The sequence below is a fragment of the Serinus canaria genome, chromosome 2 (genome assembly GCF_022539315.1).
Source record: "Serinus canaria isolate serCan28SL12 chromosome 2, serCan2020, whole genome shotgun sequence".
Lineage (NCBI taxonomy): Eukaryota > Metazoa > Chordata > Aves > Passeriformes > Fringillidae > Serinus > Serinus canaria.
The window spans coordinates 69998490-70013382 of NC_066315.1; the positions used below are offsets into that span (position 1 = coordinate 69998490).

At 40.7% G+C, this 14893-nt stretch overlaps 1 protein-coding gene across 4 annotated transcripts in view; it reads right to left on the reverse strand.

The window, feature by feature from the left end:
• Nucleotides 1-2904: 2904 nt before the first annotated feature.
• Nucleotides 2905-14893, reverse strand: part of ZCCHC2 (zinc finger CCHC-type containing 2) — a 44165-nt gene continuing 32176 nt past the window's right edge. For 2 of the 4 annotated variants that reach the window (XM_050970525.1, XM_018926803.3), the window contains 6 exons: nt 13546-13678; nt 12003-12067; nt 11065-11159; nt 8085-8213; nt 5885-7393; nt 2905-4903 (listed from right to left, as the gene is read on the reverse strand). In XM_050970525.1, the coding sequence (XP_050826482.1) occupies nt 4836-4903; nt 5885-7393; nt 8085-8213; nt 11065-11159; nt 12003-12067; nt 13546-13678 (1999 nt within the window). In that variant the 3' untranslated portion in view covers nt 2905-4835. Of the gene's footprint in view, nt 4904-5884; nt 7394-8084; nt 8214-11064; nt 11160-12002; nt 12068-13545; nt 13682-14893 lie in introns of all 4 variants that reach the window. The other 2 variants (XM_050970524.1, XM_050970523.1) reach the window with 1 other exon arrangement.

A 14893-nucleotide genomic window follows, 5' to 3' on the forward strand; every position in this document is an offset into this window, starting at 1 on the left:
AGCCTTCTTTTCTCCAGGTTGAACACCCCTAGCTTTTCCAGCCTTTTCTCAAAAAAGAAGGGCTCCAGCCCTCAAATCATCTTTCATGAACCTTCTCTGGACTCAAGGTCCACATCCTTTTTAAGTTAGGGAGCTGCCCCAGAGCTGGACACTACTCCAGCTATGGGATCTCACCACAGAGGAGCAGAGGGGGAGAATCCCCTACCTCAATCTGCTGGCCACACAGTTACCATTCTTATTTTTTTGAGAGGTAACAAGCAGTATGCTCATCATGTAAGAAAATCCATAAACATGAGAAAACTCAACAGAAATGAGCATTACAGAATCACAAGAAAAAGCTTACTTAGATGGCATGAAGATGCTGAAACCAAGTTAAACTGAATCATCTGAGTGATTAAAACATGGGGCCAATAACACCAAGGTCATGGGTTTGATTATTTAAGAGCTGGACTTGTGGGGCCCTTCCAATGCAGAAAATTCTGTGATTTCTGTGATCTTAAGTGGTACCTCAGAAGTTCCCACACATTCCACTGGTGGAGTTATGCTGCCACCTATTGTGAGGATGAACCTGACACACGTTATTTTGCTAGGCAACGTTTGCAATAATTACCACTTGTCTTTCTCCTCTTTGTATTACAAGTACTTTCTTCTGAAATATCTGCAACTGATCAGTGCTGGTGAGAGCCTGCAGACGTAGGTGGTCTTTCAGCTGGACCAAATACAGTGCTCATACATTCTGGTCTCTAATCTACCACATGTGCAGTTTAATTCGGCTCTCTCTGCTGCTGCCACCTCAAAAGCTGGTCCAAAATGAGAACCCTGCTTCTCTACTCCGATCAGTGGTTGAGGAATGCGGCCATGGGCAGAGAAGCAAAGTGTTCTTCCAGCATAATGCTCAGAGATGTGCTTTCCCTCCTCCCTCATGCGAGGAGCACAGGACTACAGGTTAGTTCCACGAAACTGAGACAGCACTTGAGCTACAGTAAAAACGTCTGACTGTGCCTTAGGACACCTCTTCTTTCCCTCAAGCACAAGGGCAGCCCACGTGGCCATTAAATATATTGTGCCCAACTCCAGCAGCTGCAGTTACCTGCCCTGAGCAGGAAGCTCTTTTTTTCCTGTGTGCAGAATTTAGGCAAAGTTATTTCAGGAGAGCAGCCTCAGAAGGCCCAGGCCAGCACACCTCCAGAGGCTCACACCATGAGCAAAGCTGAAACAAACTACGATAGTACTTCCATCTCTCTAAAACTGAAGTAGCTTGGCACTGGTCAAGTTCTGCAGTTTTCAATGTACCTTTCCCCACCTTTTTACTTCCCCCTCTGCCTTGGCAGAGCACAGAGGTGCTCTGTTCCTTTACCTCTCCAGTAGCATCAGCTAAGCCAAGACCCAGGCACTAGGCCATCCCTGCCATCCTAAGGTCACTTAGCTGGGAAAATGAGGCCATCTGTTCAGCCACAGCAAGCAGCGTGCATCATCACACTCCCTTGTGCTCCCTCCTTCCCATCCTCTCCAGGCCTGCCTCATTATTCATTTTTTCTTCCAGCTTTAGGAACCAAATGGCTCCAATCCAGAGCAGCACTGCAAACCAGGAGCAGCACAGTACTCAGGAATGACTCCTGGACAGCCTGGATAGCTGCTCAGGCCAACCAACTACTGGGATTTTCTCATTTATCTTTGAGGCATTCAGCAGCTTCCAAGCCACTCCATAGGAGGGAGAATCTCTGGAGCTGCAGCTGGAGTGAAACCTGATTGCACAGACAGCAGTGGTGCAGCCAGAGAAGAGAGGACAGCCAGGTACAAGCGCTGTCAGCTCTCCAGCACATCAAACACCAGAAGTATGAGGTGTTTCTGCTGTTTGCTGAGCCACAGGGTATGTATTTTCACACTTTTGAATTGAGTCCAGCCAGGATCTGTCAAAGGCAGGGCTGCTTGCAGCACAGAGGCAAATGAGTATACCAGCAACTCAAGATGGCACTGTACGTAGCAGATGGCATTTTCAGAGTAGTTTCACCATTTACAAACTCTTTGGACAGGTATTCACACTCCCTGGAGTCCAGGGAAGGACACGGGCTGCTTGCAGTTATGGAAACTGTGTCATGGTGTCTGTGTGACTCCTGGGTTCAATACCCCACCACGATCATGGGAATTGCCAGAGAGGTTGGGTTCATGGGCAACTTTCAGCTTCCTCATCACCTGAACTGGTTTCTCCAGAAGTAGGTTGTTCTGGGATAAAAAAATCTGGGACAAAAATCCAAGGTAGTCTGTGGCCCTTGGCTCCATAGATAAACTGCAGCCAAGTAGTCAGAATTAGAAGTTCTCCTTACAGCAGAGTGAGATCAGAGTCCTCAGTACTCTTCCTAAGAACAACCCAAGCACATCCAGACACTGCATTCCTAGCAGACCCTTCAACTGCCTTGCAATCAGGCAAATTTTTCTAAGCTTCCTTCCTACTCCCAGCAACTCCTGTTGCCCTTCCTTTTACTTTAGAAATAGAAGATCTCACTTTCTGGTCACTACAGGACTAGGACACACATTATTTGCATGGCAGTAAAACAATAAAAAAGCACATTTAACTCGGATTTCAGCCCAAATCCAGGAGCCATCAGGTTAGGATAAGCTTACCTATTCTGAAAGGGCTGAGGTCCAAGTCCTGGGCCTATCACACAAGGGCAACCTCTTTCTACCAGGAGATCTGTATCTTAAAGAAGTTTAAATCAAGATACAATATCTTGACTTCAGACACAAGACTGACCTCAGTTTAAGTCAAATATTCTTGGCTTTGTCTCAAAAGTGACAAATTCCACCCAAAATGGTAGCTTGCCAAAACCCTCCATCATTCCATCCCTACACCCAGCAGCAGTGATTCATCGTTCTCAGTGATAAAGGACAGTACATGCACACAGGTACTTTTTTTCTTTTTTTTTATTGCTGTTAATTCAAGGAAAAAGGTTGCATAAAATCCAATCTCTTCTAGAAATATAAGTGACCTTTCCAGTACATTTCAAATATCAAAGTATATGGTAAACATACAAATAAAGAGAAGGTAACATACCTCCTATTTACAGTACAGTATTTTAAATCATAAAATAAGTTCCATAAAGTACAACTGGCAGGTAATTCACAATACATGTCCATTGGTGGTTTAACACCCTCACTTCAACTCAAACGCAGTTCAGTCATTTCAAGTGGTCCAAAAATACCCAGATCAAATAAAAATTTTAATCAAAATAATTTTCATTTACTACTTAAACTTTTTTTTTATTTTTAAATTAAAGCTTTCATCTACCTCCCTCCCCTCCCCCCCCTCCAAGAAAAAAGTTTCAAAATGTACACTGGTGCTATAAATATAAATGCTATCTATGAAGAAATGTAGTAATCAAGCTTTTTTTTTCTTCAAGTTTTTTGTTTGTTTAGCAATTTATTAGACAGCTGAACCAAAGATTGATTTTTATTTCATCCCTCTACCGGACACTGGGTCTGATTTTAAGAAAAAAACACTTCTGCCATGAACTGTGAGGAATGCCAAACCTTATGGATATACAGTGGTAGTTGTTCATCGGTGTTGAATGCAGCAGTCAAAAAACACACTCGTCTTCCAGATAACCTCAGTGCACTTTAGGAAATCAAATATTACCTGGAAGCAATTTAGTACATATATTGGCTTTTAAAAATAAAATAAAAAATACAGCAGCATTAAACTTACTTACTCATGATACTGACATGTTTAATACCATCTTAACACTCATTTCAGTCTTTCACATTATACCGTAATTACGCATAGTGGTAAATTGTTATAAAATAGTGACTTTCCTATTTGGTAGACAGGTTCTAATACTAATACCTGACTATTTTGTAGAAAACCATAGCTTTTGTTCAGTTTGAAATAAAACATTTACATTCTAAGTACAATGCAACACTGTAATAGTTTAGGAAAAATTCAATCAAGTAATGTTCATTCTGTGTTGACACGATGTAGAATAGCTTTAAAAAAGGAAAAAATGCTGTCAACTTTCATTACAAATGCAAACACACTGAGTACAACATTCATACCATTTTTTTCACCTTTGTTGCTGAACATACAGGCTAAAAAGCTACAAGGGAAGAAAAATCTGTCAATTTAAGCTCGTTCATTGTTCTAAATCTGTTCCAGTCCACACAGTTTCAGCCCCTTCCTGCTCTATGTATTTTCATTTGTTTGGGCCCCTTGAGAGCTGCATATCTGTATTATTATCAGGTATAGTACACATACACTGTCGTGTTTTCCTTTGGACTCTGCTAACAGGATGTTTGAACATCTCCCCTCAATTCATGAACATTAAATTTAGAGTATGGGCAGGGTCTGTATGAACTGCTAAACACTCATGCAAGCCCAACAAATGCACGTGGACAACCAGGGGAAGTAAAGAAAACAGCAGCATAAGGAGAACAGGGAGGGAGGGAAGAAGATTGTGGTGGGGAACATGACCAAGTTTCTTCTTTCACCATGTGACTGCTCCACCAGTGATGTCAGAGGTCAGAGGAATTTTTTTTTTAAACTGCAGTAAACATTGCACATGTCTCAAGTCTTCAGTGCAAAAGCATGGTTCGAATGCTCTGTCTGATTGTTTGGCTGTGTGTGTGAATTACATGCATTACGCAAGCCTCTTGTAGAACCAGGAGGAGATCAGGGACTCAGCCTTCTTCTTTTGTATGGAACAGAGGTGCAAAAGCAATGAAAAATTCCAAAAGAATATAAAACCGGGAATGTCCCAAAACACAAGACCAACCTCCCCCGCCCACACACACCTTCCCCCAATTTCCCAAGCTTCACTTTAAGTAGGCAATGTTTACTTGTTTCAGTCTGCAGAATCCAAGGTATCATTGGAAGGGGGAGGGGGAGGTGCGTATCTCAGTCTGTAAGTGCCTAAAACAGGAAAGAGAACTACTAAGTCACTGCTCACAATTAAAATGGATTACAAAACCACTACAAGGTATCAAAATGGACATGCTCTTCAAAAGGCACTATCATCCTCCAGTCCTTTTAAAGTAGGTCCACAGACTTTATCCTATTTTCTTTCATCCGCTTGCTAGAACTGTAAGTCTAAAAAAAAGATACAGAATGTAGATATAGTACTTGAGCTCTACTAGAAAAATGAAAAGATGGTCCCCATCAAGGTTCATCTTTCCTGTTCTGGTCCAATTAAACTACTAAAGTCAGAATGGGAACAAGGGCAGGAATCAAAAATAGATTGTGCTCGATGCAAACCCTGCATTTTCCCCATTCTTCTGGATGGAGAAATGGGAGCTATTCCTTTCATATTTAGCTCCAATCAGTTTCTGCCTTTTAGCAGCAACTGTCTGAAAAGTTAAATGTATTGCATGACAGGGCACAGAAGGATGGCTGATTGTGCAAAGGTAAGCCCTAGAAAATGTTAAATATCAAATGGCCAGTCTATTGGTTTTTCTTTCAATTCTCAGAAGTTTAAGGAATCCAAGGTCATATCATGAACAATAACTGATTTCTTTTTGCCAATGAGTTCTCTCAAAAAGCACCCCACTGAATGGGAATGGGAAAATTGAAACAACATGCAAGTCTCAACACAATGCCAAAACCAAACCAGTGAAAAAAGAATGACAATTTAGGACTGGTATCATTTTACTTTTCAGCTCTGAACCCATTTTCAATTTCACGCTGTGAGCCCCGTTCCCTCGCACTGTTCTACAAGATTTTCAGGCAGAGATAGGATACTTTGCAGTTTTAGAGCAGGTCACTAGTGCACAACCATTTACACGAAACATACACACGCACGCACACCTTTCTGCAAGACCAGAAACAGCACATTCAGAAAGGTAAAGAGAAACTACCAAACTCAAAAGCAAGTCCTCTGGGAGTTATCATGATTACCTTGTTGACTGGCCTCCATGGATGACTGCTTACAGTCCTGCGCATAGTGTCCACTTACACCACAATTGTAACATGAAACGTTCCCATTCTTCTTGGGTCCCGACCCATTTGTGTTGGCAACTACGTTAGGTGCTGGATATACAGGATAGAACCTCCCAAATCCTGCCATCTGCTGCATACCATAGTTGGCTTGGCTTCCCATCACTGGGTCATGCATAAGCCCGTTTGCATACGGAGACTGAGGCAGGAAGAACGGAAGCTGTGTTCCATTGCTTTGATGTGCTTGATTGAGGTAGCTGCCATTGCAAAGTGATGGCAGAGTGAAGAAAGATGGAACTCTGTAGACTTGTCCATGAAGTGGGTTATGATAAAAATAGCTATTAATCTGAAGGCTGCCATTGGTCCCACAGCTACACCTACGTCCACAAGAACCACAAGGGCCAGATCCCAACTGCTGCGGAGGTAACATTGTCCCGTTAGTGTTATTATTCCCAACAGCGTTTATGTAGGATGTGCTGTCACTCTGTGCAGTGCTGTGTGTTAGAGCGGGGCTTGGGCTGGGGGCAGGGCCGGGCGTGTGTGTTGGGATTGCAGGAGGAACAGTGGACTGCACCTGACCAACACCGAGGCCAGCGGACTGAGGTGGTGAGGAAGTTGCTCCAGTGCTCAGCACGTTTGTATTCTGGTTGGGCAACACGCTGGTAGCGTGAGGGCTGCCTGGCAAAGCATACGAAGCTGGTGGAGGTGGCGGTGCTGCTGTGGAGAGACCAGCTGCTGGAAGAACTACCTTGAGATTGGTAGGCTGAGGGATTGCTCCTGGGTTTCCCTCAATGTGAGGCACCATTTGATTCAGTCCTACCACTTGGGATGCAGGTTTTGTGATGGGATCTGTAGTAGGAACTGGGGATCCTGGGAAACTACCTGGATTGTGGACTGGGATAAAGGCAGTATTTGGTGATCCAATACTTAAGTTTCCTGTCGGCTGCTGTGGTCCGTTAACTGTGCAACTTTCTGATGATCCCTGTGGAGAGGGGATTTTCAACCTATGTATTGCCAAATGCAAACCAGGGCTACCAGGCTGGACAGAATGTGGAAGGAAAGACGATGGGACTGGCAAAGGGGAAGCCATGAGCTCAAGGCGTTTCTCAGGTTCACCAGAGGTCACTGGGCCCATTCCTGCAGGAGGTGAGTTCGCAGCCTCTCTCACCGGCGAGACAGCGACAGGTGTGGTAACCAGCATTCCCATGGTTTTACCATCTGCAGATATTGGTGGTGGGACAACTGCTTCAGGCTTTTGGGCAGCGCTGTGCATCACACAGTGTAAGGCAGGCATGAAGGAAATATGCTGAAACTTTGCATTCAAAGGATCTTCTGAAAGGCTCCCATTTTCATTATTCACTGAAGAGATATGAGCAGATGATTTGTTCATATTTGATGAACTGACAGCACTGTAGCCTGTAAACCTGGTTGTATTTTGATTCCCAGAGTCCTCAGAATTGCTGTCTGTATCTGTGAGGAAAAAAGCATTTGTCAGTCATAACAATGAACCTCAAGCAACAGAGAATCATGCCCTGGACCCATTTACCCATATAAAACCTATGGAGTTTGATGAGGTGAATGATAGTTATGTCTTCCCAAACTGTGACATCTTCAAGATTCTTTTCATTCATCCAAATTAAGCTAGGTCCATCTTCATGACTTGCGTGTATCTCCCTGCCCAACTAGCTACTGTGTCTTTAACTTGTGCATATTTGCAACTGCGAAGAGTAGGACACAGAGTAAATTTGGAATTTGCATCTGTCTAGAAAGATATTAACAGAGATTATTTAAATTTGGAAGGAGTGGCAAATTGTCAGTACAAAAAGACAGAGCTTTCGGACATGCCACCCATAATTTTATATAAACCCAGCCCCTTTCAGGCCAAAGTTTCCTACATTACCATGGAAATTTCTCAAGAGGGCTATATCACTGAGGCAAAAAAATTATTATATATGTTTAGTAACCTAAAGCTCAGTGGTATTTGAACAGTGCTAGAAGCCCTTCAAAAGGCCCAGTCATGAATCCACAAAGAAAAATATTTTCTGTGGCTAGTTCAGAAAACAAAAGTACCTAATCAAACTGAAAAATGAACTAAAATAACTGCAGTAAAGAGATTAGTCCAGGAATAAAGGCATTCATGCACACTGTCCATAAATACAACCTCTGTCTTTTTCTTCTTCACTATCAAAGCTTTCCCGCCCATCATGTCGCGGACTAGAAGGAGAGCTGTAACTTTCAGATGATGTTTCTCCACACGTATCATGACCAGATCCAGCATCCAAATTCAGATCTACAAATAAAAGTTGTCAGTTTTATTTTTAATCTCAGGGTATGGAAGTGAGGTTATTTTGGTTTTCTCACATTTCCCACTAGTTGAGATTTTTGCCTGTTTCTACTTAATTGCATCTGTTCCCTGTATTTCTATCACTTTCGTTCCCAGCACTCAGGACTGCTCTCGTCCCTAAATTTGTGATGAGTGAATCCGTGGTGTTAAAGAAAGTGATACTGAAAACTGGTATTTATGCAAAGCAGTGATAAGAATGATGATCCTGAATGATTCCTGTGATGTTTATACTGGACTGTAGTACAACACTGATTTCCTCTCAACAGTAGTGATCCAGCATTTCCGCTGGCAGAGCTGCAGCGCTCCTCGGTGACACCAGCACAAGCAGGAAGCTAACTCAGCAGGACATGGCAAAACAATGCACCACTTCACAACTCACTCTTCTAGAACAGGCTTTAACCAAACTCTATCAACAAATCCTGTTTAAAGAAAAAGAGGTGAACTGAAAAAGTGGTAAACTGTTTTCTAAATTCTGAATGGATCATGGGACACTTTTGCTGGAAACCAACTTTCAGGGTGGATAGCTACTGTGGTTTGGCTTTCAAGTACAGCCTCAGAGGGGAAGAATGACAAATGCACCCTCTCTCAGAAATGACAGACACAAACTGGAAACCCCAACCCACAAAACCTTGGTTAGCAAAACCTCAGGACAAAAATGAGACCACTAATTATTATAATAATTTATAAATAAAATAATTTCTACCCATTTTTTATTGCTATCGGAAGTTTAACAGAGATGGCTCACCAAAAAGTTGCCTTAATGCTTCAATTCTTGAAATAACTGCCTGGATTAAACCCATAATTGCTTAAATTATTTTAACAAGTACTTTGAACATCTAATATAAACTAGAGCCTCAGTATGAACCTGGGATCACTAAGAGCCAGAGTGTAAAGTGCTAATCACAAAGTATGCAGTCTTAAAAGTCACCACTGTAACTAACTAACACTTCAGACAAGCTCAAAATAGGGAGAAAAAAAGAAAGAAAACATGAGGCAGTTAAGAATTACAGACTCAAAATAGGGCATTTCAAACCAATCCTGGATATATAAACCTAGGCAGAGATTCAGACTATTATTTTCCCCCATAGACTACTTCTCCAATAAGTTTCTCAAAATATGTTTTGATGTTTTTATGTGGGTTGAAAGATCGTCTCTGAGCAGGATTTAATGGCTTTCAGCCTCTGTGGGTTAGAGGTTTTTTTTGAACCAGCCAACAGTTTCACAGGAGGCAGTTTCACATCTGTAGAGTGGTGGGTAGTAAGCAAACAGAACTCCTATGGAAAAGCATTCCCTACTAACTTTGCAGAATCAGACCATCAATTAGGTTGGAAAAGACTTCTGAGATCATCAACTGCAACCTATGCCTAACATCATCCAAACCATGGTACCAAGTGCCACATATCCAGTCTTTTTCAAAACACCTCCAGGGATGGTGACTCCACCACTTCCCTGGGCAGCCCATTCCAATGCCTTGTCATTCTTTCTGTGATTCATTTTTTTTCTAATGTCTACCCTAAACTACCCCTGGCACAGCTTAAGTCTGTGTCTTCTTGTCCTGTTGCTGTTTGCCTGGGAGAAGAGACTGAGCCCCACCTGGCTACACCCTCCTTTGAGGTGGTTATAGAGAGAGATAAGGTCTCCCCTTACACACCACTGCATCACCTCCTAAAGTCACTGTCAGTTCACAAAACACAGTACGTTTTGCCTGACAATAAAAACAGTAATCAATCAGAAATGCATGCAGCAGAGCTCTGCTGTAGAGTATGTTTTCTGCTTAACGGCCCTTAACTATGGCTTTCCAAAACTGTTCTAATTTTGCTAAGTTTGTGAACAGTGAGTTCTTAAAAGTTTTACTCAAATGCTGTTGGTAGAAAGTAAAAACACCTGCCCAAACTGGATCCAGCTGGAACCCTCCAAGGTGAGAAGCAGTGAGAAGAAAGAATGAAAGCTTAATCAAGATTGTATCACAAATGGAAGCAACAGAAGGACAAGGCACTTTTAAGAGTCCTTTCAACACTTAGGCAATTAGGCGGTGTAAAAAAAGGCAAACTCTGTCAACCTTCCGTCACAAGAACTACACATAAGACAGGTGAGGTCGCAACTGATAGTGCGAATTTAGAAACCATCAAGATGGCAAAGTCAATGGGTAGCACAGACCTTCAGAAATTTGTAATAAAGCTTGAAGACTCAGTTTAGTAAAGGAACACAAGTATAATTTTTTCTTACAACTGACTGATGTACACACGTCTTGGACTAGACACTCCATTTAGGATTACCCTAAACTGACAATCCTGCTAGGGCAGCATACACAGTTCTGTGTTGTAGCTCAGAGGTCACCTGGTATAAACACTACAGGTCATCAACTACAGTTCTAACAACACAGGTTTTAGACAGGTTTCTTGTGGGCCATTGCACAACAGATGAAGAAACTAGCAGGCTTCAAAGAGCATACTTAATGGCAAGATGCTCCATGTCCACACACTCAGACTGCTGAATTTCACATGGCAGAAGCCCAACAGTAGCTGTTTCTGCAATTACTCCACCCCATAAGCTGACTTATGCAGACTTCAGAAGTATTTTGCCACCTATGCATGAAGAGACACACTCCAAGCAATTGGATACAGAAGACTGAGTCTAGTGTGTTCTGTACAGCAAGTCAAAGCACAAATTAGACTGCCAATATACCAACTTGCTCCAGAACATTTTTCAGACTTGTGCTTTCCCCTTTACAGAAGACCTCAAATAAATCAGCTTCAAGTTCTGTTTCTTACTAACAGCTTTGGAAAAAGCACCTTACCTTTTGCTGTCCCAGTACGGATGTGTTGCGATGCTGCAACTCGTACTCCATTGCTCCTGTTAGTCAACCTGCAGTCAGTTTTCTTTGCTTTCTCCCTGTGTAAATAATTTCATGGCTTTTTTGCAAATGCATGAGTACAAATAATCAACCATGAATGAATATGGAATGACACTAGAAACAAAGGCAGTGACTCCAGGCCAGAAATGTGTATTTAATAGATAACAAATAATAAACAATTAAATAGAGGCTGCTGGTGCAATATACCAGGAACTAAGGCACAAGCAGCATTACTAAACACTATGAATAAAGATCTATATAAGAAAAGACATCAAAAAGGAATAGGTGCAGCAAACAGTAAAGTCATTTTTGAAACCTGATGCATGTAATATAGCCCTACCCCAGTCTAGTGTAATAGCACCGGAAAACTTGGAAGTAGGCAGAGTATAGGTAAGGGTGGAAGTGCTTTCACTTCTCACAGTGCCGAGTTTGTAGCCTGCAGGAAGTTCTGAAGCCCTCTGATGTGCAAATTATCTTCAATAAGACATTTCAGCCAGTTACCACCCACTTCATAAAGTTAAAGGTTGCTGTCAACCCTCATTTGATTTTCAGTATGTTCTGGACAGTTTTACATCTTTTAAGTTTCAAATAAATATAAAGGGGAAAAGGCAATATGGTTAAGAATATACTTCCACTCCTTCACCTTTTTATTAAATGCCAAGCGCTATTTTGAGAAATTAATGCATTTACTTAAAATCCTATTTTTCAAGTTACTTCTTTACAGAATATAAAATAAGGATTTTTATGTAGCCTTGCCTCACACCATGCCAGCTCTTGTGCCAGCACAGCAAATGAAAGCACCTAATTGACTGCAGACTCGGTTTATCAGAGTGAATGCATTACACTTCATTTCTGGATTACCAGTTACATTAGAAACCTACTTTTCCAGCTGTGGCTTTCCTTTCTTCTTGCTTACTGTAGACAGACTTCGTTTTTCCACTGTGTGCTAGACAGGAAATAGACACCAGTCAAACAATTATGAAAGCCTAGACAACATCACTCTAGGCTGACACGTCCACAAGTCCAAGTGTAGTGGGCTCACAGGTGCTACAACCACCCAAAGAAGCACTTGCTCAGTGCATCTGAGCCTATAAAATAATGTATCATGTGTTGTGTTTACATGAGAATCAGCAAAACATTCAGCAAATCACCACTTGCAAGTATACCAGAGATATCAATCAAATTATTGTTTGCATGCCGTTCTTCTTTCAGAGGATAAAAACAAATGTCTTTCATCACATACCTGCTAAAAAGGCCGATCACCAAGCTTAAGGAGCTATAAAATTTGTTGCTATAAGTGGAATTATTTGATAGTTGGGGGTGGGAAATACCTGTGACAAATTATTTCTACATAGTGACAAGCAGGTACCTAGCCTTAAACTGGAGGTTTAAGCTGCTAAACTAAACTCTAGAATACAGCATACAAGCACATAAGTAAAAACACTGAACCTACACAATTTTTAAAGTATGCTGTCAATAACTGTTATAAACAACTCCTATTTGGCAAGGAAGTAAAATTTATGAAAATTCTGAAATAATCTCTGTCAAAATCTCTGTATTTGTACTTCATTTAAATAGCTTTTCCTTTGCTTTAGTAAATTAACCTCTTTCTTGCTTCAAGTTTGCAATATTACAAGCTTTGATGCAGCCTACCATTTCATGTTTAGAAGCCAACCTCAATTCACTACCCTGCTTTATAAAAAAACGAAACTATTTGTTTTGGCTTGCAATTCCACACATAACAATCAATAGCCAAATTCCAAACATAAATGAGAGTAATATCAAACAATTCTAACATTCTGTGTTTTTCATATATAAGCAGTGAACAAGCTTCCTTCCCCAATTTCAGTAGTAGATAATTTTACTTATAAATAATTGTTCTGTTTACCTATATTCACAATGAGATTGAGCACTGAAGAGACACAAATCCCAGAAAAAGTGTATATGCATCTATCTATTAATGTTTTTCAAAGATTATTACTTAAATAATACAGGTAAGATAGAAAGAATATGTTTAACCTATTGTACCTACTGTGCATTAATACAGTTTAGCTACTAATATGGTTTCTAGTTGTTCCTTGCAATAACAGAAATTGCCCAAGCGTTCTGTAATCGTCTCTGATGACAATGCCACAGTAACAGGAAAGTCCCTGATCAGAAATTAACATTAGACTTTTCTGATTACTTACATTCTCCTGGGGAATGTTATTTACCAATTCATAAACAAAATACTCAGCTTTCTGAGAGTGTGGTAAGGAATTATAAAGGGTTTTCTAATCAAGGTAAGTCAGTAGCAACTTCAACACTCATTTTGTACAATTTTAGGAACACTTGCCATCTTTTAAAGCTAAATCTCATCATGTGTAGTGGACAGCCTTCTCAAGCTTCTCAGAATATGGTTTTAAAGAATAAACAGCAACACACCTGGTCAAGGTTAGTACAGTGCTCTGGGTGCTGCTGGACAATACAGCTTTTCCTTCTCCAGTCCATTACCCCATTCTGCTCTGAGTGCTGAATGTTAAGGCTATCCAGTGAAGAACATTTTGCACTGCTAGTGCTGCTGAAAAGAAAAAAAAAAAGCCCCAAAAGTTACGCTAATGTGAACAAACTTGCAGGCTTGTCTTACCAACATACATATTTTGAATCATGTTAGGAAATTTTGCTTTCAGAAAAACCTAGGAATTTTCAAGATGTTTAAAAGATGTAAATTACAGCAGTTCATGTGCTCTTAAGTTATGATGTGACCATAACTGGAGTTCCTTTTTCATTTGTCTACTATAATTTGATGTAAAATTCAGAACAACAGAATTTGTAGAAAACAGTAATTGAGGGCAGAATTTCCTTGGATATTTCTATACACAAAAACTTTGCTATTATCATACCAGACGTGGCAATTTCCCAGACAGAAATGTAGTCTGAATTCATCTTCTTTCTTCCTTATCATTAATGACAAAGCTGGAATTACTTTGTAATCCCTGTTTCAGAATTCATGAGATATTTAAAGAACGGAGCACACAATTACTACAGTTCATACTGCAGCTGTGTTTGTTTCAATTTCAAAATGGTCATCTTGCTTTGCATTTTTACCTTCAGGAATGCTAGTTTTGAGTAGTGTGGGGAGAGGGGAGTTACACTTGGCATTTACTTTGGACTTTATAGTGATTTCCACTGAAGCTCTGCTCTCCAGCAGCTGGTCAGAAGAAATACTGAACTAGGTCTGAGACCACTGGTCAGCTAAAGCTGCTGGAAAATAGTCAGGGTTCTGACAGAGTCAGTAAGGCACAAGGACCTATAACCTTTTCATATCTTATACAAAATTATGCCTTACTGCAGGTTGGATGCAAAAGAAAAAAAAGAAAAAAGGAGTTAACACTTCAAAATTCTTATCTAAATACTCATGCTGATAATTGAAAGTGCCTTTTAATTCAGGGCTGCTGGCAAGCTGCTTCACAAAAGTTACTACTATATGAAATGTTACTCAGTTCCATGATGGCAGAAATCCAGCTCACTGGAAAGCACAAGATGTTGAAGTTCCAGTAGCTACCTAGCAAATATCTCTGTGAGTAAGGGCTCAAACTACTTAAAAGATACACAAGAGAATATTAAAAAAAAAAAAAATTAAGAAAATGGATAAACCCAAGGTCCCAAAAGATAGACATAAACCCCTGATTGCAAAGACAGAAGCAAGGTCACTTTAGAAACTTCTGCCAAGTGTAGGTAAATGATTTCATTGCCAAATTTGCAGTCATTTCATGGAAACCGTAAGATTATT